This window comes from Chlamydotis macqueenii, chromosome 12 (genome assembly GCF_036417535.1).
Source record: "Chlamydotis macqueenii isolate bChlMac1 chromosome 12, bChlMac1.mat, whole genome shotgun sequence".
In the NCBI taxonomy this organism is placed as follows: Eukaryota; Metazoa; Chordata; class Aves; order Otidiformes; family Otididae; genus Chlamydotis; species Chlamydotis macqueenii.
The window spans coordinates 2,376,919-2,400,689 of NC_141567.1; the positions used below are offsets into that span (position 1 = coordinate 2,376,919).

Consider the following 23,771-nt stretch of genomic DNA (forward strand, 5'->3'; position numbering starts at 1 on the left):
TGAATGTCTGAGGAGAAATTATAGTTAAAGATATATTTTCCTAAAGATTAATTACAAGCAAAGCTTTTGCAAATATCAGCCAAAGTAGCAGCTGATGAGCAGGCTCCATAGACTTGGAAAAGCAAATCAAATCCAAGCTTGCAACAGTGAACAGGTATCAGTAGGAAGGAAATATTTGCCTGAATTTTGATGACCTTGAACAATTCAATAAATCACATCACGTACACAACTTGATAGGAGTCAGCCAGCCACACTGCCCTTGAAAACTGGGCAGTAGATTCTGGGAGGAAGGAAATAGCTGCCACATGCAGTAAATAAAAAGAAGTTAAAAAAAAAATACACACACAGTTTGCTGCAGAATCATTCCATTCAGCCTGGCTAGAAACATAGGCAGCTACAAACCGATCATTCATCTCCAACATAAACACACATTTGGTTAGACTAGCAGTAACATAGGTTGGGATTTTTAGTAGATGACATAAATAAATGTATTTTTATATTTCCTGACCACATTAAGCTTGAAATCAGAGTTCTAAAATGCGATCCACACACTATAAGACTTCTAATAGCCAATAAATTCTGATAGTCACAGTGAAGCAATGTTTTCTCCTTAAAGGTACATTTTGCTGCAGTGTATATAAACACAAGGGGACCTGGGTTTTTATGGACTGGAGATTATATGTAGCTGAACATGATCATTCAAAAAAGGTTAACGTTCTCTTAGGAGGACAGCAAGATGGAAACCACTTCAGAAGGCACAATCTCAGATTCCAAATATTATTTCTACAGGGAAAGACATTACTAAGGAGATGAGGGAAGGTTGGGGAAAATTACTTTTTCCCCAAAAGGCACAATCCAGGAGAGGAGAGCTAAACCATCCCAGCTCAAGAACATCAATGTATTCCTCTGTTCCTATCCCACCTCTGCTGCACTAAGAAAGCACAGAGCAAGTTCTTATCCTGCCCAGTGCATCGCATTGGTAAAGCAGGGATTAGTGCTAGAAATTCTTTAGGTGGTGTCAAAGGAATGAATGATCTCAGAGAATTACCTGTAGTACTTAACACATAAAATACTTAGATGCTAAAGGTAATTGTGAATCTCTAGCCTTTACAGCACCTTTAAGCGGAGACTGGCGTTATCATTGTGATATCCCACTATCGGAAACTGAATACAACAGATGTTCCTTTTCAGCTTCTCAGAATGGGTCAGTAGCAACGCCAGAAGTGATTTTCAGGTGGCAGTTGGCCATCCAGCACTTAAAGGGTGTCTAAGATGCACAAAGGCTGATGCTAAGCAGTCAAAGAACTTGATGATGAGAGAGAACTTACAGGATCAGGAGGCTGAATTTCAGCATGGCATTACTCACTAAGCGAGCTCTGGCTGAAGAACAACAGTTGCACTGCACGGACTTACTTTGAAGGCAAGTCCTTCGATACAGAACAAAGTTGTTTAGTTTTTTGGACCTACCACTTTCTGCGGGTCTCCTACAGAGACATGTTCCCAGTGGGGGGGCAATAAAGAGAGTCAGTGTGTGCTGGCTCTGCTGCCCGTTATTGACTGAATGTTGTTGGAGAGGCGAAGATGAAAATATCTGAGCACTGATGTCACTTCGGTACAATTGCTTTGGAGGCTATTCAGTTTTCCTTGGGGCGCCTATTCATTTGAGGAGACTTGCTGATCTTTGTCTGATGGCTGGAGTTTTATGACCAGAAAGAGAGGAAGATGGCAGCTAAGAGCCTCACAATGAGTAAAATAATCCTTTTAAGGGAGAATTTGTCATTCCTAGCTCAGTTTAAAAACCAGCAGTTGAGACTAAGTAGATGAAATGTACTAGCAGAATAAATTTTAGAACACAAAGTACTTTCAAGTAGAATTTAACTGCATGCTGACAAACAAAACAAAAATAATAACCATCTATCCACTCACCTGAAAAGTCAAGTATTCAAGAGCTGGCAACCCCAGAATTAAGGTTTCCTTATTCCTAATTCACTTCTCCTGTGTGATACAATTAAAAGATATTTTTCCCCATGGCCTCACCCTATTTAGTGGGCAGGATGAACAGAGCTATTCAGTATTTCTTTTTTTTACCTTTTTGAGTCAATGTGTGGCCTTGGTTTTATTTATAGCGTACAGTTTAAACTCCTCACTGAAAACAGGATTAATCATATCCTTGTGGGTTTTAATATAACACTTATCACAGAAATATTTTCTTCAAAAACATAACAAATGTCTCATGACAAAACCCCTGCCAATGAGGTAGGATGGTAGCGCAGTCCCTGCAGCCCAAGCGCTTAATCAGAATCAGAGTTCCCACAAGATTGTTTTGATTAGTATGAGATCATCTGAATGCAATATCGTGTATAATATATTCTTGTTTTTAGCAAACCGATGGTAACAAAACTCCATTTCTCTGAGAGGGAGCTCCAAAACTTCCACGGCCATGAGTTCTGTGTTCAAGAAACCATCTGTTTCCTTTCAGGGTCATCCATAGCATTTGCAAACCTGGTTTAAAGCACCTCCCTCTAAGACCCCTGGGCAAATGACAAGGCCTAGTCTGGAGCCAAGCAACGTAGCAGAGTAAGGCTAGAATGAAATAATTCCTAGTTCACTTGATTTTGGAAGATGCCCACTGAAATTTGCAATTTAAAAGAAAAAATATTACTCCCTATCTCTGTTTGCATGCCCTTGCTTAGAAGTGTACGTACACATGATTATATAGACATCTAAAACAGAAAAAGTACTCATATCTGATCGCAAAAAAAATGGAAACAATTTATGTTTGTAGGATTTTTGTTTGAACACAACAGTGCTAACATTCTTTTTCAGCAGTTAATCATCCATCAGCAAAGTTTTAAGTAAACTTTAATTCAGAGGCTACGTAATCACTCTTCTCCCGAACAAGACAATTTACATCCACCCTCTAGATTTGTATCTAAGCTACAAATCAAGTAACTCTTCTTCTGAGACATTGTCTCTGTAGAAAAAAAAAAGTTACCTGAAGTTCTTCCACCAGTATGAAACACATTTGAGTAATACAATTTAAGTTTATGCAGGACTGCAACCCCGCAATCCCACCTGCACAACCTCTCAGAGAAGTCAGTTCATGATTCCCTATGTCACACTGCTTGTTTGACATTATAGTCTCAGAGAAAAATGCCTATGTTAGGAGGATTTTTTTTTTAAATTACTTACTGTTCTGACAGCCATCAGGATCTCTTTATATTCTTCTGGTCCATATTGCTTATCTCAAAGTGTTCCTCAATGATACTCTCTTCAGAGGAGAGGATCTGACAGCTGAAAGAAAAATGCACAATGCTTACAGTTTATATCCACAAGACTGGAAAACTGGCATGTCTGGAGGCTTTAGCATTATTATTACAAATGTATTTTGGCATTTGTATTTTTGGCATAACTGGAAGAATCATTGTAAAGAATGTAGCTCTTCTTTTTAAAAATGTGTTAAATCACCTTAGATTATTTCAAATGCAAGTGCTTCAGCAAAGACTGTAATGAAGATTCTATTTTATTTGATGTGGTTAAAGTTAACAAACGTGGTCTCAGGTATCACTTAGCAGCATCTTTAAAAATATCACCATTATTATCCTAGGATGCAGCTACAACCTTGCGTTGGATCAAGACAGTTTTAGTTAGAATGCCTTTTTTTTCTTCAATTCAAAGATATTTTAAAGTTTAAAAGGTTTAAGAAAATCAAACAAATCATCCCTAACTGGAACTACTACTGTCTAGCCAATATTCTGCTCTAGGTTTACGAGGACATGCTTAATTCACAATTTAAGTTACCTCACTGTAACACCTCCCAGTTTAAGGTGGGATGTGTAGTTTATGCAGACAGAAGTTGATGCTGCTGTCTAGATTGTAAGTCCACTGTCCCACCCATCATTATACTTAGCAGTATTAGTACTACAGCTCAATGCAAATCAGCTGTAGTAACACCAGGGATCTTCCATTGCAGCCATGGACTTCACTTAATTAACTAAGTGTTGTATAAACACAGCAGGGGAAAAAAATTATCCCTTCCTCAAAGACACTGATGCAATGAATTTGTTGTGATAGCATGAGGATCACAAGGCATTTTGCAGTCAAGGCCCTCAGGAGGGAAGGCTGTACTTTCAGTTCTGTTTTACAGAAGGGAAACTTGAGGAATGAGTCCAGTAGCAAGACACAATGAATTACCCTTTCTCTCTGAAAGTGGCCATTCTCTGACTGCTGGACTGAAAGCTCACGGAGTTTCCATTTTTGCAGATATTAGCACTAAAACTCAGAATCCATATAAACTCACAGGCCTGGTATCAGTATTTAATCTGGTTTGGAAGCACTCGCTTGCTCAGCTTCACTGAGAGACTACCCACTACCAATCTGAGCTCTCACCTGAGCTCACCGAATTGCTCTCAGTGCAAAACTGACTGTCAAAGGAAAGCAAACAGGCTCTCTAATACACTGGGAAACAAGTCAATGCTGCTTCATCTATATGCCTTAGGAAGCTATGGTGATGTAAGAGTAGCCACAGATACTATACAAGGTATGAATTATACTCACCTTACTGCCAACATCTGGTCAAGTTTAAGATGGGAATCTTATAAAGCTTCTAGTTACACCTCCTCCTGCTTTTCTGAGCTTGGATCCAATCTCAGCTCAGGGTTGGGTTTTTTTTTTAAACTTAATAAATGCGTTCTCTGATTCATAGCAATGTTTCAATGGATTATTTCCATTATTCCCTTTTTCACTGCCTAAAATTGAAAAAAAAAGACAGGCTCCTGAAATTTTAACCCTTCACATCACAAAGTGACAAAGGCTCTCAGAACCTCGTCTAAGCCATGCTGTAATTAGCTAGACTTCCTCCTGACTTAGCTTTGGATCAGTCCCCAAAACAACAAGGGGGCTGTGATACAGCAAAGCATTGACGCAGATGTTTCACTTTAAGAACACATTAAATCTCTACTGGCATCGCTTGGTATTTTACTTACAAGAGAGGAATTAAGCATGTTTTTACGTGTTTTGCAGAACACACTTCCCCCCCACCCCAAGTTGCTACTGAGTACTAGTAAGGCCTCACCTCTGAAATTTATCCCTGAGAAGGCAAAGGTAAGAGCTATTGCTTTTTGTGTGTGTGTGGTTTTGTTTGTTTGATAAATAAGGTAAAAGCAGTTCCAGGCCATGCCACCAACTAACTGTCCTTATAAGAGCCCACCCAGCTGTGCAAGAATTGAGATCATCCTAGTTCATCTTCACACCTTCCCCATGAAGTTCAAGTTTACCTAGGAAATAGGGAGCCTGCCAGTTTAGAAAGCAGTTCTCCAGAGTGTGCTCATGTGAGTTAAGTCCTCCTTTCCCTCACAGACCTAAGACTCTGGTCCCATTAACAGCTATCCTGAGGCTGCAAAGAACCTTTTGTGTTCCTTTGCGGCTCTTCTCCACAGGTACTGGCCAGGCAGAAAGAGATCCCAACCACTGAACTACGATTAGTAGTTCAGCCATAAATAACGGATTTCCAATTCACTGGTACGCCGTGCAGCACTTTTCACTAGCATTTTCAGACCGGTCTGCAGAGTGGGTGGTGATCAGCACTGCAACCATTTCATAGGTGCAGGGATGAGGAACAAGCCCGGGGACAGCCTGGCTCTCCCCAAGCTCCTCCAGTGCTGTGCAATGCTGCCTCTTGGTGGAGCACAGCTACACGCTCTGCAAGGCTCCCAACTCCTCTCCCGCCTAAAACCTGAACAGAAGCAAAATGAGTCTCAGTGTCTTTAGTTATTAAGGTGCTTTATCTCTCCACTTCCTTACAATTTGTGTCTGCCTGCTGCATGTGAAAAGGACTGTCATACCTTCTAGGGCAGCACTGAAGATAAAATGTCCAAGGAGCGCGTTTTAAAACTGGTAGTTAAGTTGGACAGCCAGAAGCACTGAATTTAAGTGTTTCGTAAGCCAAGCTGAATATCCATAGAGAGAACAACTGTATGATTTTACTAATGAGCTAACTCAACTAATTCAGTAATGAACTAATTCAACCCCTTCCAAAACAATTCATGAACTCTTACTCATTGTCAACTTACAGCACTTGGGGATCTTAATTAATTATCACTGTTCCTAGTTGTTATATCTATTTATATTATGGATGCAGTATAAGGATGGACATGGGAAAAAAAAAAAAAAACATAGCTGTGCCTTTTTATTCATACTCACAAACAGCGATGGGAAAAGCTCCAAAAGCATTCTCGGTGTTTTGTAGTTGTCAAGACACTTCATTTTCTCTCATTCCCAAGCTTCAGAAGCTTCCTCTTTGTGATTGCAAACAGATGATGGTAGAGCACGCAATTAGGCTAATACAAGTAAATTCCAATCAGTGGTAGCCTGCAGCAGCTTCTCAGTGTTCACATCAAACGGAGGCCAACTCTTAGCACGAAGCTGTCAGCAGGAAAAGATTCATTAAAACTGATTTTTAGAAGCAAACTTCTGTGACCTCCTTCATTGCACCCAGGAGTATCTATAACATCTGTCATTTATTATATATCATGGTTGGGATTTTCAACCATCCAGTCAGCTTGGGCACTCAAAATCCAGCGTGCACCTTTGACTATAGCAGCGCGAAGTCTCCTGAGTTTTGACCATTTGGACAAACAGCATTCCACAAAAGGGGGCAGTTTCTGCACCTCTCTGCATGCATCAAGAAACATTATTAAGAATACACAATTTAGGAGCTTTTTTTAAAAATGAGACCTTTAAAATTTGAGCTTTAAGTAACAAATAGAATAGATTCTGCAGATTTGCCCTATCCTTGCCAATCTTTACAATCAGTCTTTTATTGCAAAACAGAAATGGCAGATTCTCAAATATTTCAGTTTTTCCAAAAATTACCCGAGTAAAACCAGTGGTTAGTAATAACAGCTATTTAGTGTGCTCAATGGGCATAAAATATACAGCATTTGCTTTCATGATACTGCAGGAACTACTAAATAAACACAGTGTAAGTTTCAGTTACCTGTCTTGATCTCATGTCAGGAATCACAGTTAAAATATAAGATCTTCCAGACTTCTGGAGGTTTTCTTAAGATGGAGACTGTCTTCAGATTTCCCAGTATACAAGACGACCGGTATTCCCCACAGTGGGAGGCCATCAGAGATACCTCTGTCAAACTAGGTACCAAAGACTTGCGTGGTAAAATTCCGCTGATGGTGCCAGACAATGTTATCAGAGCCTTGCATCCCAGATGCCCTCGAAGGGTGTCGAGCCTCCTGGCAGTCCAAGGCAAGACAGGCGTGGCAGCAGACCCGGTCAGCTGGTGGCATAAAGATCTGGGGAAAAGACATATAATAAGGTCAGGTCCACCAGAGATTACCGGGTAAAGGGCAGAGCTGTGCCAACATGACCACATCTGCCTGGCTAAAAGCATTTATGTAAGAAATAAAAATAGCTCTTGGTACGGTAAATTTGGCAATCTTTATTCTAAAGTTACTGGGCAACTCTGGTGTATACATGAAAGTCCAAAACCAGGCTTTTCAGAGCAGAGTGAGCCTTCAGTGTCCTTGATCTCTTTTTATAGGCAATAAAATGCATCCCCCAGATTTCCAAACACCCCTTTCTGCCTTTAGAATTCACTCAGTCTTAAGAAACAGTTCCAAACGTCTTCTCTGTTAATACTATATTCCCCCAACTGCTTCAAGTCAAAGCAACATGATTGATTGCAAAGCAAGGCATCCTCATTTCAATGACTTCCAATTTTCTGTTTTTCTCTGAAAAGCAAGTCCAGGCCATTAGTACAGTTCAGTGTTAGACAAAAAGTTTCCAAAAACAGCTAACATAATGCAACGAAAGTCATTTTGTAACACAGAAAAATACAAGTAAAGTTATACAAGTGTTCTGGTTCCAAGAACAATTGTAAGTGGGTTTTGTTTTGATTTTGACAGATCTCCAATATCTCAGGGTAGTTGCAGTAGACCACACACTGGAAAAATTATGTGTTTTTCTGGTCACTGTATAATGAGAAAGGATTTTTCTCTCTTGAAACAGAAAGGGCCTATTCAAGGTTGGAAAGGGAGTGCAACTCGGAAGAATGAAGAATCAGGAAGCTGGGGAGATAGGTTGTAATTGTATGAGGATGATTTGGTCTAGTTGTCTGAACAGCTGCCAGGGATTTAGGAAAGACAGCTTCTACTTTTTCACCAGCCTAGGCAAAACATACGGGCTAACAGCAAAACTCAAATAAATCCAGTTTTACGGTATCTGCTGTTAGGGGTGACTCCATCTCTGGTTGCCTATCTGGAGATAAGAGGTTTTGCAACACGAGCTGTAGCATAGATGGAAAATACAGGAGGAGGAGAAGTATCCATTTCTTTAAGACAGCAGGTTTTGTGCCAAAGTTTTTGTGATACGGTCACATAGTATTCCGCAGCAAGACAATACATAAATGCCTACATCATTTATGGATGAAGATCCACTCCAGGCTGTAGACAAGTGAACAGCAGATAAACCATAAACTGAGAGTCAGTCGTGACTTTCCCCCGATTTCACAACCCACTGTAGTAAGCAAGTTGCATAACCGACTTTCCAGGTTATTTTACTGCAGTCATTGGGCAATTTTGGACGGACTCCACTGAGTACATTTTTTTAACATTCTTTTTACCAATAAAAAAAAAAAATTTATAGCCTTGATGTGTTTCTGGCATATTTTAAAAACTGCTGCTAATAAAACTTTTCGAAGATGAAACAAGAGGAAAAAATGACCAAGCTGTAGCAATGTAAATATCTCATGACTTTTTTTTTTTTGTGTAAAGTTGGGCTTTTACACAGGAAACTGGGAAACAACATCAGAGAAAAAGATTGTGCTAAAAGAAAACATGGGTAAGTGGAACAACATCACGTTTCTAGCTGTCTATGTTAAATGTACGTTGAAAGAATCATATTTTCATGCACGCTGAGGGCTTGCTCCTTCTGCCCACTGAAGTCAGTGAGAATTCACCAGATGACTTTAGCGATGCACGGGCCAGCCCCCAGAGCAGCAGGCTGGCTGGGAGGTACAGCCCTGGGCAGAGAGCCAAGAGATCTGAGCTCAGCTCCCAGCTTGATACACAGTCCCTGTGAGACTTCTGTCCCATCTCCCTGCGCCTCAGCTCCTCATCTGCAAAGAGGGGCGATCTGTCTCTGTCTGCTTCCGCTGTCAGTTCTCTGAAAAGCCAGTCTCTCTCCTGGCACACCAAAGCCTTTGGCTTTGGTGTGGTTTTTAGGTGCAAGAGCAATTTAACAAGGGATGACTAATGCACACCCTTAATCATCACAACTCTAGCATCACACAGCACTGCAGTGACTCTTGTACACTGCCCTGCCCAGCTCTGCAGGAGATAAAGCATGCCAAATGGACAGCAAGGACTTAAAAATGTGCCGAAAGCACCAAACTGATCCGCAGTAGGCTGACCTATGTATACACTAGTGCCCTTTACGTTTATAGTAAATCACAAAGAGCTGGTTGATTGTCAAGGATCTCCTCCTCCATGCCTGAAAATGGTCCATCCTGATGAGCAGAGAGTCAAGCGAGCGTACCAAGTGACCTGCATGGATGAACAAGTTGCTCCTGACAATATTCCCTCTGTAGCCTCAGTGCACTTTTTCACTTCTGAGATCAGAGGCAGTATACGAATTACAATGTTGTTATATAGTTACTTATTTTATGCTACCAGCCAACATTTTTAATATTAGTACTCTTTCATGAAATGGACCACGAGAGGGCACCAGCATTGCTCTATTTAAAAAAAAAAAAAAAAAAAAAAAAAAGACAAACCCAAGTAGCTACATAAATAAACTAATTGGAATTTGCTTACAAACAGCACGGCTTCAAAGGCACAGGATAGCAGGTTCCACGGTCATGAGTCACCCGGCCACAGAAAGCCCAGGTGTCAGGCAGCTACACGGGTGCACAGCAGCAGGTATCTCACTGCTACTCCTGGGAGGCTCATCCCCTTCTCTCAGCAGAGAAGGGTTTTTCGTTCCTGAAAGCCAGGTGAGCAGCAATGGCTGAAACCACATATTTTCAGCCCAGCAAGCCCTAGGAATGGGTTTTCTTTTCAACGCATACTATCTATGAGGGGGGACTGCATGGTAACTCACTGAGCTAAAAGAATGAACAGCTACAGGTCGAGCTGAACAGCTGACCTCCAAGCTGGGAGAGCTGTTTTTTCCACACACATCACAATCAGGAATTCCTCTAGAAACAAGAGAAAAGAAAAAGCATATTATTTTTCAAGACTGCATCCTGAATATCTGATTCAAAATTATGCCATGCAAAAACAAAACCCTTGCCCTCACAAAATCTCCCAGTGAGATCTCCCTGCCAAATATCATCTAGGACACAGATATTTGCACCAAGAGAAAAACGTCTACAAATACCTTATTCAAGCGCAAGTGCAATTATGTATGAATGTATAGATGACTCGCAAAGCTAATTTTGCTTACAAAGGAAAATACCTCATCGCTAAAAGATTCGTACGGTTAAGCTAAACCTTTTCCTGCAGCATTGACTGTAAATACAAAAGGATTGTTCTTTTTTGTTTTGGCTCTAAGTGAACAAAATGCTGTTTGCAACTAGATGTTTCTCCCTAGTTTTTGTGACAGTGGGATTAATTCTGTGCAGTTATTCTGTGCAAGTAAATTTATTCTCAATGCCCTGGTAGATTTCTGGCAGTTCAGAGGAATCTCCCGGTTGGGACACATCCGCTGTGAAGAACACCAGGTAAGCCAGAAATGGGGGAAAATTAGAATAACTCAATCTATAATTAGGGTAGAAGGTAATATAGCTGCTAGAGAACAAGAGTCAAAGGGTGCTCTGCAATACCAGCCTTACAGTCTAAACTCGATGAACCTTTTTGCACTACTCAAATACCTGTTTCTTCTACTCTATTTGTAAAAGTATGTGCCAGAAAAATAGAGATGCTAGCAGCATAATCAGTTTTATTTCTTGGTCCCACTCACAATCACTGTTGGCAGGGTTTTAGTTACTGACACTGGTGGGACAGTTTGAAATCAAAGCAGCTATGAACAAAGAGACTTTCAGAATATAGTAAAGATAAATAGCATCATGGAAAATATGCAGGGAGCACTCCTTATAATTCTGCACTTTGTTCTTCTCTCATTTTCATCATCCTGCCAGTTTACTGCATCTTCCACTTAGCCCAAGCACTGCTTTTAGCCTTCAATTAAAATCGTACCCATTCAACAGAAAAAAATAAGCGTTTCCTTTTTGATCACCCTAAGCCTACTTTGTAGAGAGGCAACACTTGACAATGCTCTTCTATTTTATCAGGTGGGAACTTGCAGAGAACACTTTGCAGTGATGAAACTAACAGCGATGAAGACTTACATTTTGAGAATATGGTATATGCTTGTGCCGATAATACGGCTGAATGCAGCTGAGGATTTCCAGTGGACAAAGAATAATCCGGGCTCTTTCTATTATGGCACTTTTCCAGCTGGTACTTTGAGCTATAGTTGATTGTGGGTTTTATAATGCTCTCGATCTACTTCTGTGTTTGCACAAGAAAGGCACTAAGAGGTTTTCCTTGTTCTACCAGGGAAATGGCAGAAACAAAAATTCAGGCGCTTGCAGAATGCATCATTTTTTGCACCTAGCCCTGGAAATAAAAGGATTCACATAACCCTGCACTTCATACAGTCACTTAAAACATTAAACTCAGAGTAAATGCTAATAGATTAATATTTCATATCCAGATCTCCCTTTCCTGTCTATGATTTAAAAAGATGCACAGGATAACAAATCACACCTATAATAATGTATCAATTACTTTCTCATATAAAAATTTAGTATGAAGACCAGTTTTGCAGGAAAATGTTTAAATCATAACACACTTCTTTTTGCCTTTAGGTTTTTTATGGGGTGTTGGAAGTTCTGCATACCAGACTGAAGGGGCCTGGGACAAGGATGGGAAAGGACCGAGTATCTGGGATGCTTTTACTCACAAGAAAGGGAAAGTGTTTAGAAATGAAACAGGAGATTCAGCATGTGATGGCTACTACAAAGTTAAGGTATTGTTAAAGAGGAACTATCCCTCTAGAAGCATCCTGAAGCCATTTAACAATACTGATTTCCCATTTTGAAATAACAGCAAAGATGAAGTGCTTTAGTTGCTCTATAGGCTCATTTAACTTAAGCAGCCAAGGGACAACATTTTCAATTAGTTCAGTAAAATCTTATTTCCTAATCATCTCATAGAATCAGTAATACCATAGTATTTCCCAAATACATCTCAGTTTTTCAGGATTTTGTGACCAAAGAAATAGTCTAAATTTTGTGGGAAATCCAAATGCTTAGTTAGAACAACAACAATGAATACATTTCAGCTTTTAATAAAATTAACTTTTTTGTGTGTGTATTTGAGCAGCTTTAGAGGTTTTCTAAGTCTATTTAAGAATAATAAAACCATCAGATGCTTTAAAATTCCATCTGAATGTTTTCCTTTTTTTTTTTAATGGATAACAAATAAATAATCAATACAGCTCTGTTAGCAATATGTTTCCAAGCTTAAAACTATCAAAACCAATTTTAGAATTACTGTCCTGGAGGAGAGAGATATGCAGCAAGACAAATCCAAATGACTTTGATGAGTCAATATTACATAATAGGAATTCCAACTAATTTGATAAAAATTATATTGCACCGAGGTTTTTCCACACAGATGAAATCCAACGGAGAACCAGAGGTCTCAGCACAAACTAAGAGGAAAAAAGCTAATTATGCCTTAGTATCCAAAACTGGGAAAATGCAGGAGAGATTTCATTTGATCTTTCTCAAACAAGTATAAGCTTGAAAGAGCAGCTTAACAGAAACCCACAGAGAGGTTGGGGCTCTGAGGCTCACTGAGCTGTAGCATCACAAGAGACTGACACGATGATCCCAAGGCCCATTTTTCAGAGAGGATTGAGGCATAAATGATAGCATTTCAACATGTACTCACTGCTGTGGGCTAGTATTTTCAGACACTTTCTAAAACTTGCTTATATATGTTCACTTACATGGTTCTTTTTATATAAAGCATTCTTTCTCCATGTGCTTTCATCACCAGAATTCTCTTCGTATTGGCTTGAATACAATCAACTTCTAATTTGATTTAATATCAAAGATGTATAATTTCTTAGAAAAATAACATGCATTTATACTGATTTATTTTTTGCGCTAACTCCAGCATGAAACAGTAAATGAAAGCCTGCTTAATTGGGTTTTTGTACCTAAGCTTAAACGCTTGAGGTCAAGATTTACAGGCTTATATTATTTTTTTAAAACATGCACATTACAAAATCTTATATAACTGTGTTGCAGAATACCTCAACTCACTTTTCCATCCTCTACTCGATAGTGAAAACATTCGGGTTCCATAGTTGTTAACACAACACATTATAAGACTTCTTTGAAGGGTCAAGAAAAAAAATGGTGAAAAAGGAGATATATAAGTAGAAAGAGCCATCATCTCAAAGCAAATGAAGAAAATAACTGATGGAATCCTCTTTTGTGCAACTCTTCTATAGAGAGTTTCTGCATTCAGTACTATTTAAGACAGATGAGTAACTGAAGAGTTACTCTGCTTGGACCTGAGATATGTTAATTGAATTGTCTTTTCACAGGAGGACATTAAGTTACTGAAGGAGCTGAAAGTTAATCACTATCTATTCTCTATCTCATGGCCTCGGATTATGCCCACTGGCATCAAAAGTAAGCATAACAATTTCACCATATTCTTACCAGAATCAGTAGGCAAGTGATTTTACCTGTGAGTATACCAAAGTTGTGTAACACTGCTGTTAAACAGATTTCTGTTTCTTTCTCTGCAGAAAAGAGTTTAAGCACTACACATCCATTACAGTACACTCATCACTGTAATGCAAAATTCCTTAGTTAAAATTTTTAGATTTCTATTTCTTCCAGTTGCTTGAAAAACAATCCATGTAATTTCTTGTCTGTGCGTTTCACCAGCAGAGGAATTGAATGAGCAGGGAATACAGTTCTACAATGATACAATCAACAGTCTTCTGGAAAACAATATTACCCCTATTGTCAGCCTCTACCACTGGGATCTTCCACAGGTCAGACAATATTTAAATTAGTGAAATATCTAATACAAATGCTTCTGAACTTTAAATAACCTTGTTGATACTTTAAAATCTTATTTATGAAGGTTCTACAAGAAAAGTATGGTGGCTGGCAAAATATAAGCATGATAAATTATTTTGATGATTATGCAAATCTGTGTTTTGAGAAGTTCGGCGATCGTGTGAAACACTGGATTACTTTCAGTAATCCTTGGGTAAGTGACCAATGCTTTCCTTCCAATCACTCCCATTACACAGTTCTGTTCCCAAAATTCAGTGGAAGTGACACTACAGGAAAGTAGGTTAAAAATTGGAAAGGAAGAGGGAGAGACTTACACCATTAATCTTTGTGCCCCAAAATCTCAGTGGCCCGATTCTGCACAAGGGCAGAGTTTCAAGACATGAAATTCCAGTGAAGTTTTGAAAAATCATCAGCTGGAGAGGAGAGAGGCACAGAAGTCAGAGAGGCACCTGTAACTTGCCTTTCATGCATTTCATCAGGGAACAGCAAGCTGGAGAGTCAGTCCACTACCGCTAGTCACCAATACAGTGTTTCTAACAAACCACAGCTGTTATCAACCAAGCAGTGAGGCAGAGATGGGAGCCAAGGGCAGATGAGGGAAAAAGGGAACTGGAGAGGATAGAGAAATTGAAAGATAGACAGACTGTGCAGAAGAGCACAAGATCTAAGTCCACAGGACAGTAGCAAATTCATTAGCATTGCTGCTCAAAGAATAACCAACTCCGTGTATTTGCAGGCCGTTGCTGAAAAGGGTTATGAAACAGGAGAACACGCACCAGGAGTGAAGCTCGGTGGATGCGGAGCATACAAAGCAGCGCACCATATAATTAAAGTAAAACTAAAATAATGCTTTAAATGATGTGTGAATTAAGAATTTTTAGCAGGTCAATGAAGTTTTTTGGTTCTGCTCTTTAAACAGAAATACAGTTTTGTAATGATGTCATTTCCAACTAGCACATCAAACATCACCTGACTTTAAACCACTAACACATATTCATGAGATGCTGGGTGCTTGTTGTGACACTTTGTTCCAACAACTTACATTTTTCCTTGTAACTTATTCTCTTTGAAACATACTGTAAAACTGGTTCAGTAAGAAAATATCCATGTTACTCTAGAAACAAGGAGTAAAATCCTGACCTGTTGAAATGAACTTGAATTTTACAAGTGACTTCAGTAAGTCTAGCTCTTGTAAAAATAAACTTTCATTTGCCTGAACAAAGCAGGCAAAGACATACTGAATGCTCTGTATTACCTTCATGGGGACCTCCTGGGATTTAGGGAAGAACTCTTAAATAAGTGCTTTTTCGACATATGAAACTAAAACTTCCACAATATATGTTTTAAAAATGTGATTTTTCAGACACACCTTAGCATAAAAAATGCACTTGATCTGCACTGGCTTTCTATACTGACTATGGCACAACAGATTAAAACGTGCATATGATTTTTTTTTTTTTTTAACAGACTCACGCGAAGGTATGGCACTCCTACAATAACACGTGGCGTAGTGAGCAGCAAGGTAATAAGGAATCATTCTGTAATTATGCTTTATTTGTAATAAGGCCTTAAAGATTATGCATAAACTGCAGAACTGTCTCTCTGTGTTTTAAGGCATGGTTGGAATTTCCCTAACTAGTGGCTGGGGTGAACCTGTTGATCCACACAGCCAAACAGACAGAGACGCTGCTGAACGATACATCCAGTTTCATTTGGGATGGTTTGCAAATCCAATTTACAGAGGAGACTATCCTGAAGTTATGAAGAATTACGTAGGTAAGCCCCAGTAACCAACTATAACACGAACAAATTGCACACTCAGAACATAATTTCAGTGGAATAGCCCCTGACCGACGCGTGGTGTAGTCAAGTAGGAGGACACAGGCAAGACAATGCTAAAGAACAAACGGCCCATGGGCTAGACAGCTCCTGAGCAGTCTGAGGGACACAGTAGAACTAAAAAGTTGAGCTGCTGTTCAGCCATCTCAATACTCCAAACTGGAAAGGAAGTAACCACCACACTTTTCAGTCATAGGCCATTTTTAGTGGCCTAACCAAGAGAGGGAGTTGTTGAATGTTTTCATGGATTCTCCACCTAAGGACAAAGAACCAGTAGTTTTTCATCACTAAAGCTTGCATTTCTACAGGGTTCCAATATCTTTTTTTCAGAGAATTAAGAATATAGGCAATGTACCCAGCAGCAAAGCACTTCTGTTCTTTTCATGTTACACTTCCAAGCATTCTGTTCACATTTATCACACTCTGAAAAAAACCCCACTTTAATTCACTATCTTCTCCATGCATCATATCCAATTCTAAATTAAAAGGATGAAAGATTATTTCATCTTAACAAAGAAATCACACTAAACTGTCCTCTACACTAACACAAAGCTCATGAAAACCATCTTTATTGTTGAGGAGGTAAAGAACACAGGTTTCTATGCTCCTCAGAAGTACATTTCCTGTAATTATTTTGACAGGTAGGAAGAGCGCCCAGCAGGGCCTGGGGACATCAAGATTACCAACTTTCTCAGCGCAAGAGAAAACGTATATTAAAGGCACATCGGATTTCCTGGGAATAGGTCATTTTACTACTCGTTACGTTATACAGAAGAGCTTTCCCTTTCTACAAGTGTCCAGTTACCACACTGACCGTGATTTGGCTGAACTGGTGGACCCAAAATGGCCAGCTCCAGGACCTAAATGGTTATATTCTGTTCCCTGGGGATTCAGAAGATTACTCAACTTCATTAAGGTGATTACAGAGTAAATCTTTAAAAGGAAGTGAACAAAGTGACAGGTTACATGCAAGAGCTGCACTTATACTATTTTAGATTTTTTACATTTCACCTATATATTTGTCATAGACTGAAGTTTCTTGGACAAAAAAAAGCCTTAATTTCAGTTCAGAAAACTACAGAATTCATTAATTTTTAAATAAAACCTGTAGTTAACTTAAATTCCTAGTTAAACATTTTTCTTACTAAAGGTAACTAAGTAAATCTAGAAAATTGCTTTTAATGCATTTATTAAGAATCTCACATTCTGTCAAAATAAGATGATTTTGTTTATATGAGCCAGTCTAAACATATCTTTGTTTGCAGACACAGTATGGGAACCCTCTCATTTATGTGACAGAGAATGGAGTTTCTGAAAAGGTACAGTGTACTCAACTGTGTGATGAATGGCGGATAGAGTATCTGAAAGGATATATTAATGAAATACTGAAAGGTAACTTTAAAAACATCTTTTGAGTGCATGAGCCTTTTGAGCTTTTTTTTTTTGCCTTCTGATTATTTTTTACTCCTGTAATTTAGATCATAGAGAAATAAATATTCACAGATCAAAATGGATAGCCAACTAGACTAATAAATTCTTTCACAAGAATGAAAGCCAAACATACTGATGCTAATAAATACAATAACCTACATGAGATTTAATACTGTAATAGATCATCAGGTCCCACTTTTAGAAATGAGAAATTGCACCCAACTAGCATTCTTATAGAGCTCTAGTACCTCTAAGCTAAAGATAACCTTTCCAAAGAATCTAAATGACTTTATACTTCGCCACTTTTCTGTTCTCTTCTCCCCTCCCCATGTCTTTCTGGTAGAAAACAAAACACCCACAGAACCACATTTTAAAGATGACAAACTTAGGCAACAAGTTTAACAGAATAATTTGTATTCTGTTTATAGCTCTAAACGACGGTGTTAATGTGAAAGGTTATACTGCCTGGTCACTCCTGGATAAATTTGAATGGAACAAAGGCTTCTCTGAAAGATTTGGATTTTATCACATTGATTTTAAAAATAAGAACAAACCACGATACCCAAAGGCATCCGTCAACTATTATAAAAATATTATCAGTGCAAACGGATTCCCAAATTCCAGAGAGGTGAGATCAATTGCTAGTTTTATTCTTTTTTTTTTTCTTTTTTTTTTTTCTGCAATATAAGGGTAAATATCACATCGAATTTCATGAAGCAACTTGTGTGAATACGGTACATGAAGTGACACTTTCATTCTGTAAATTAAGGATGTGTTAAACACACAGGCCTCTAGAGACAGAGAAAGTGGAAACAGCCTCATTTACTGTTTCTAAAGCATTTCAAAACTCTAATTGGACTTACTGATGTGATCAAAAATTCTGAATCATAAGTTACCAGTGCTCTCTCTGATTTCTAGGCAGAAAATTACACATACATGCTATACATGCTACCTTATTGGAAAATTAATATGGAATATATATGTGCTTTTAAAAAATTATTAAAAATTTGCCTATAGAATATATATTGCAATAAATTTCACAAAGAAGCTTTCAGAAAACCACGTGTTGACAGAATAAAATAGTTTCAAGTCAACTGTAGTGGACAATTGTCAGGGACAGAGAAGAAACTGCTGTGAATGAACAGAATGTTACAGTCTAATAGAACTGCTGCACCTTCTCAGGTGGAAACCTGGTATCGGAAGGCCATGGACACGTGCTCTACCACACACCAACTCCTTGCTACAGGTAATTATGTGTCTTCGGTTCTGTTTTCTAAAGGCATATTATGTAACTTTCAGAGTTTTAATTTCTCTGTGAGCACTACCACTAGCAGGCCCTTAAAAGGTGTTCTATCTGTGAAAGCACAACAGCTTTCAAATGCAACAACCCTCTGAAGAAAAGTGTCTTTATTTGCTCTCTCCAACTAAAATCACTGTAGCTAAATGGATTAACTTTGGATGTTAATGGAATACACAACCTGAAAGAGTTGTTATTTAAAACTAAGGCTAGGGATGACAGTATTCTCCTTAAAATAATAAAAGTGCTAAATGCTCTTTCAAACATAAAACAAATCCAGACAAAGACAGACAGAAAGTCTCTAAATATTTGACTTCTACATAAAATGGAACTATAATAAAAAAATGGGCTAAGTACTAGCCTAAGGTAGTGTTAAGCCACGTTTGTGCTCTTTCGAATTCCTGGTAACAAAGCTAACAACAGCACAACTGACAGCAGCTGCTCAATATTGTGTAAATACAGCAGACTTCGCCTGCTGCTTCCACAGTACCACGCTAATCCATCTACTTAAGACCTTCCCAAGGTAATTCAGCACCTTTCATAATTCCCGAACTAGAACAGTTTACTGCAGTGGATTTCTGAAACTTTTAAGACAGATGAAAAAAGTATTATAAAGTCTTATAAGAAGGATGAGAGAAATTCCACATGGTAGAAAAGTCAAAGCAGACATCCTAAGTTTATCCTACTTAGCCTCAACTGCTGAGTGATGTTCTGTGCGAATTAACTGTGTTTACTGAACTCTTTGAGGCTTATCTGTGGAGCAAAATTCCACAAGATAAAACCCATTTAATTTTTCAAAGAGCTGCAAAACAGTCACAAAAAGGCTCAAGTGCTTCCTAAGGATTACTCTTTGACAATTTTCTTTTCTACCCTTCCCTTGGGGTGGTGGGAATAAAAATCAAAGGAACAGTACAATACTGCTAATGCACTGAAGCTACTTCATAGTAAGCACAATTTTTGCAGCCCTTTGAGCACTGACATATCTTTCAAATTTTACCCTAGAAAGAAAAAAAATAGAGGGAAAACTGTCATGGATTTGCTCCAGCTTTTGCAAACCTATGAAATTTTGTTTGTTTTGTTGCCAATGTCAACTTTTAACAGAATAATTTTAGCCATAAACATTCAAAAATTCCTTAATCTACTATGTTAACTCTAACAATTGGTATACTTCAGAAGATTACATTTCTTACATATTACTCATTTCTCAAATTTTAGATTCCCTGATTACTCACATGGAAATGGTGACAGACATTGTTCTTCCTACAGTTTTCACACTCTGCATACTCATCAGTATTGTCCTACTAATATTCTGCCTTCGAAATCATAGTTAAAATTGCATGCTTACACACATCTTCACTTCCCATAACAAATAATATAGAACTAGTTTATTATATTGGTTAAAGTTTACCACAGATGCCTCTTTTCACACACCACTGTAAAGAAATATTACTTTACCTACCCACCTTGTGCTTTCATAATTTTTTTTCTATTCAATTCCCAAAACATAATTTAATTTTTTTAATCAAAACTCAGAGTACATTTTCTTTCTACATTACTTTCCGCTAATTTTAAGTAGCGGATTTTATGTTTCTTATTATTTTGGAAACTACTATACATTTTGTTCACCAGAAAAATGGTTAGCTAAGATTAAAGTGATTCAAATCCTGACAGTACAAATTTGAAGTGATTAAAAACTGCTTGCAAATTCTTATTTCAGTCTGTTCATCAACAGACTTTGAATTAGCATGTAACTGCTATCTGAAGAAAGACCGACACACAATTTTAAAATAAAAAAGAATTTAAATATTCCAAGAGCACTGCTTAAACATTAGCTTATTATTCACGTCTAAAAGTTGGTTCACGTCTAAAAGTTGGGATAATATACGCCTTACTATTTAGGTGTGGAGAAGAATTATTTGAAGTGATTACCTGAAGACGACAACTGCTGAGTCAGATTTAAATCAAGGACTCTTATGTCTCTAGTTCTGTTTACAGGGAACTAGGTTTACCTCATACAGCTTTATAATATATTACACACAGAAATGTGTATTACAAATAACCGAAGCACTTCCAGAATGTAATATTCCACCTCAGAGTCACTTTTACTGCAGGCAGAACAAGTTAAATACATCATTATAAAAAAATTGTTCCAGAACACTGCCATCTGGCTACATTTGTTTTTCTGCTGTGCTTGAAATTATTCCTCTAAAGCAAAGCAACAAACAAGCTTCCTATTTAGCATGCGCTCTATTATCAATACTGCATGTGCATATACTGAATGCAGAGTAGCAGAACGTAAATCCAAACAAGGACCTTGTTCTTAGCTTCTCTTCAAAGGCTAACTATTAAACTGAGAGTTTTTAAGACACAATATTAGGAAAGGGATAAGAAATAAGATTTACTGAGGAGAAACCTGAAAGACAGAAATTTCTAGTTTTTAAAAAGCATAAATGTTGAGGACTTCCTTATGCTTACTTATCAATAGTTAATAGCTTCTTCTATATAAAACGTTTCTGCCTCAAATTATTTTAATCAGCATACACTATACCATGTAATTGTCTATAATTACACTACCAAAACGTTACAGACACTGTCTAATCAACATAAGAACATATGCAACTGTCATCCCAACACAAGTAAATGATTATGCCCGGCCAATTATACCAAACTTTTTTTTTTCCAAAAAAATTATGCAAAAGTATACAAGACAACACTATCAAAATAATTTACTTTGCATTGAGGAAAAAAATGAATTTGAAGAGGAGAGAGAAGTATACCCAAGAAGATTCCAAAATGTAAATACAGGGTCAAAGAAAATCAAACTGTCAGAAGGTCACAGTGCCCTAGAGGAACAGCTTTCCAAATACATCCAGATGGTGAAATATCACTTGACGCCAGGAAAACATGATAATATCACTTGTTTTGGTGGGTTACGATAATTCACACTTGGAACAGTGTCCGATTGCCTTCTTAATGAATAAAAATAAAATTTAAAACTCCAAAGTGCAGAACTTTATTGCATGTTTGTATATCTATGAACAAAAATATCTACTATATTTTAAAAAATAATTATACTGTACATTCATAATTGCACAACATTTATAAACAAACTAGATGAGTACAGATTAATTATGTCTGTGTATTTCACTCTTCAAGCATACCAAAGCAAGTAACTCAGTAAGGTGTGCTGTTCTTCAAATCAGACTGTTTCTAAATATACTCTTGAGACAGAGACAATACTAAACTTTCCTCTTTACTGTACCTTTCAAGTGCCTGTCTGTAGAGTAACATGGATTTATGTGAAATGCACCTGACTGCACTTAACCATTGTAATAAAATACATTGTTTCTTCACTGCTTCCATTAACTGTGGAATCGGAAAAGAGACCTGCATAGACAAAAGAAAAAGATGTTGTAAGCCACTATTCTTAGAAAGAGAAATTGTAGAGATTAGTTCCTGTGCCAGTTTCAAGAACTGGTTTCAAAGCTTCCGTTTTTCTGAAAGGAGCACTTCATGAGGAATAATGAGAAAGACAGGAAAGCTTTACTAAAGCATTACCCTGTATCAAACCTCACTCCAAAAAGGTAAACGATTTTTATACCAATCTATATCCTTAATTCTTTGCCATTCTCATGCTTTTTCACATATTCTACATCTGATTGCAGCAAGGCATGTCTTCTCTCCTTAGCACCTGCTTGCTCCTCTGACTAGGGACCAGCATTCAGTAACAGGCAAATCTCTCTTCAAAGCCATTCTCAGATACACTGGCAAAGATTTTAGAAATAAGATACGTGTAGAATATTTAGCAATCAAGTCTTACTTGCAACTACTCTGTCTTTTAACTCTAAAAACATAACTCTGCGAAGGTGAGAAGGCAAAAAGTTGCCACTTTGGAAATCTTCTACGTTCTATAAATACCATCTCACCCTTTTAATAAAAAAAGGCAAAACATCGTTTTGATTTTGCTGAAGAGATGGTATTTATAGAACCCAGTAATAAATATATTCAGTAAGAAAAAGTTCAGATCCACTGAACCCAGTATAAAAACTGAATTTGAAATGCGTACTTTCATTATTCCACATCACCACAAATACTTCTTACCCGTACTGTTTGATGTCATGTGTTCAGCCGGAGGATTAGTACTAACTTGCCATGTTGTTTTAACCTCCTTCTGTCCATGCCCACTACTTATCTCCACCTTCCATATTTCTGGGTGATCACTGATAGCATAATCAAGAAATGTCAAAATTCAGTCAGGTATTTGTCATATCTGAATTTTAATACAAAGATTGAAGTTTCTCTTACTTTTGATAGAACTTCTTGACAAGTGCTGGTCTGATGGGCAGCTGAAACACATGCTTCTCGTTTAGAGGGTTTTCCTTATAATACTTCATGCAAATTCTACAACAGATATTCACTAGTTACTAACTTTCTTAGGAGAAATATTTATGTAACAACACATAAACCTTGTGCAAAATTAACTGTACTGTAAGATTTTATTATTTCCTTTGTTTTTCAGTTTTAGTCACAAAGCAAAATTTAGCAGGATTGTCCAACTGCTACTTCTGCAGTCTCATTATCATCAACATTAAAGAGGGCCGGTTTGCTTTTTGGGTTTTTTTTTTTTTTGTTTGGTTGGTTGTTTTTTTTTTTTTTGGTTTAAGAGAGTTTCTTTACAACTGTCTACTATAATCTATTATTGTCATTTAAAGAGCAAGAAGTAAAAATGAAATAATTACTGTGTCAAAGGGAAGAGGTTCTCATGTTTAAACTGAAGTAAGACTGTACAGCTGACCATTATTTCCAGCATATGGTGAAGCTTTTGAACACGATGAACTTGTTCTTGTAGATCTACCGATGTGGAAATGAAGTAATCCTGGAATAGCAAACAGCTTCTGTCCTTAACTGGACACTCAGTTTCCAGACACACAATGCACCCTCACTATACTAAAATATTTTTCCTGGTTCTTTTGAGAAACCAGAATTTTAAGAACGCAGCAGAGTCAGAACAAAGTTCCATGCTAACGAAGTATGAACAAAGGTCCACTGACAATCTGCCTGACAACCACCTGTAT

The 23,771-nt window shown here is 37.8% G+C and overlaps 2 protein-coding genes across 8 annotated transcripts in view; one reads left to right on the forward strand and one right to left on the reverse strand.

Annotated features, from left to right (window-relative positions):
• The window catches only part of ZWILCH (zwilch kinetochore protein), a 55,863-nt gene that overhangs the window by 22,806 nt on the left and 9,286 nt on the right, over window positions 1-23,771 (reverse strand). For 3 of the 7 annotated variants that reach the window (XM_086756930.1, XM_086756933.1, XM_086756934.1), the window contains 4 exons: window positions 23,436-23,572; window positions 23,002-23,097; window positions 22,798-22,916; window positions 21,469-22,083 (listed from right to left, as the gene is read on the reverse strand). In XM_086756930.1, the coding sequence (XP_086613056.1) occupies window positions 21,992-22,083; window positions 22,798-22,916; window positions 23,002-23,097; window positions 23,436-23,572 (444 nt within the window). In that variant the 3' untranslated portion in view covers window positions 21,469-21,991. Of the gene's footprint in view, window positions 1-3,192; window positions 3,295-4,557; window positions 4,749-6,201; window positions 6,424-6,997; window positions 7,312-21,468; window positions 22,084-22,797; window positions 22,917-23,001; window positions 23,098-23,435; window positions 23,573-23,771 lie in introns of those variants that run through there. The other 4 variants (XR_015259849.1, XM_086756931.1, XR_015259848.1 and 1 more) reach the window with 4 other exon arrangements.
• On the forward strand, window positions 11,355-20,049 carry LCTL (lactase like). The gene is made up of 13 exons (XM_010118706.2): window positions 11,355-11,478; window positions 11,889-12,049; window positions 13,643-13,730; window positions 13,995-14,101; window positions 14,194-14,322; window positions 14,866-14,961; window positions 15,597-15,651; window positions 15,744-15,905; window positions 16,610-16,884; window positions 17,234-17,360; window positions 17,828-18,027; window positions 18,582-18,645; window positions 19,912-20,049. Exons 1-13 carry the CDS (start codon window positions 11,355-11,357, stop codon window positions 20,025-20,027), a joined length of 1,704 nt encoding a protein of 567 aa, XP_010117008.2. The 3' UTR covers window positions 20,028-20,049.

Bases quoted from the DNA above. Each gene is read 5' to 3' on its own strand.
- LCTL (XM_010118706.2), top strand. From the start codon at position 11,355: ATGAAGACTTACATTTTGAGAATATGGTATATGCTTGTGCCGATAATA. The intron at 14,962-15,596 runs GTAAAACTAAAA...TTTTTTTAACAG, and splicing joins CAGCGCACCATATAATTAAA to ACTCACGCGAAGGTATGGCA. The intron at 15,652-15,743 runs GTAATAAGGAAT...CTGTGTTTTAAG, and splicing joins GTGGCGTAGTGAGCAGCAAG to GCATGGTTGGAATTTCCCTA.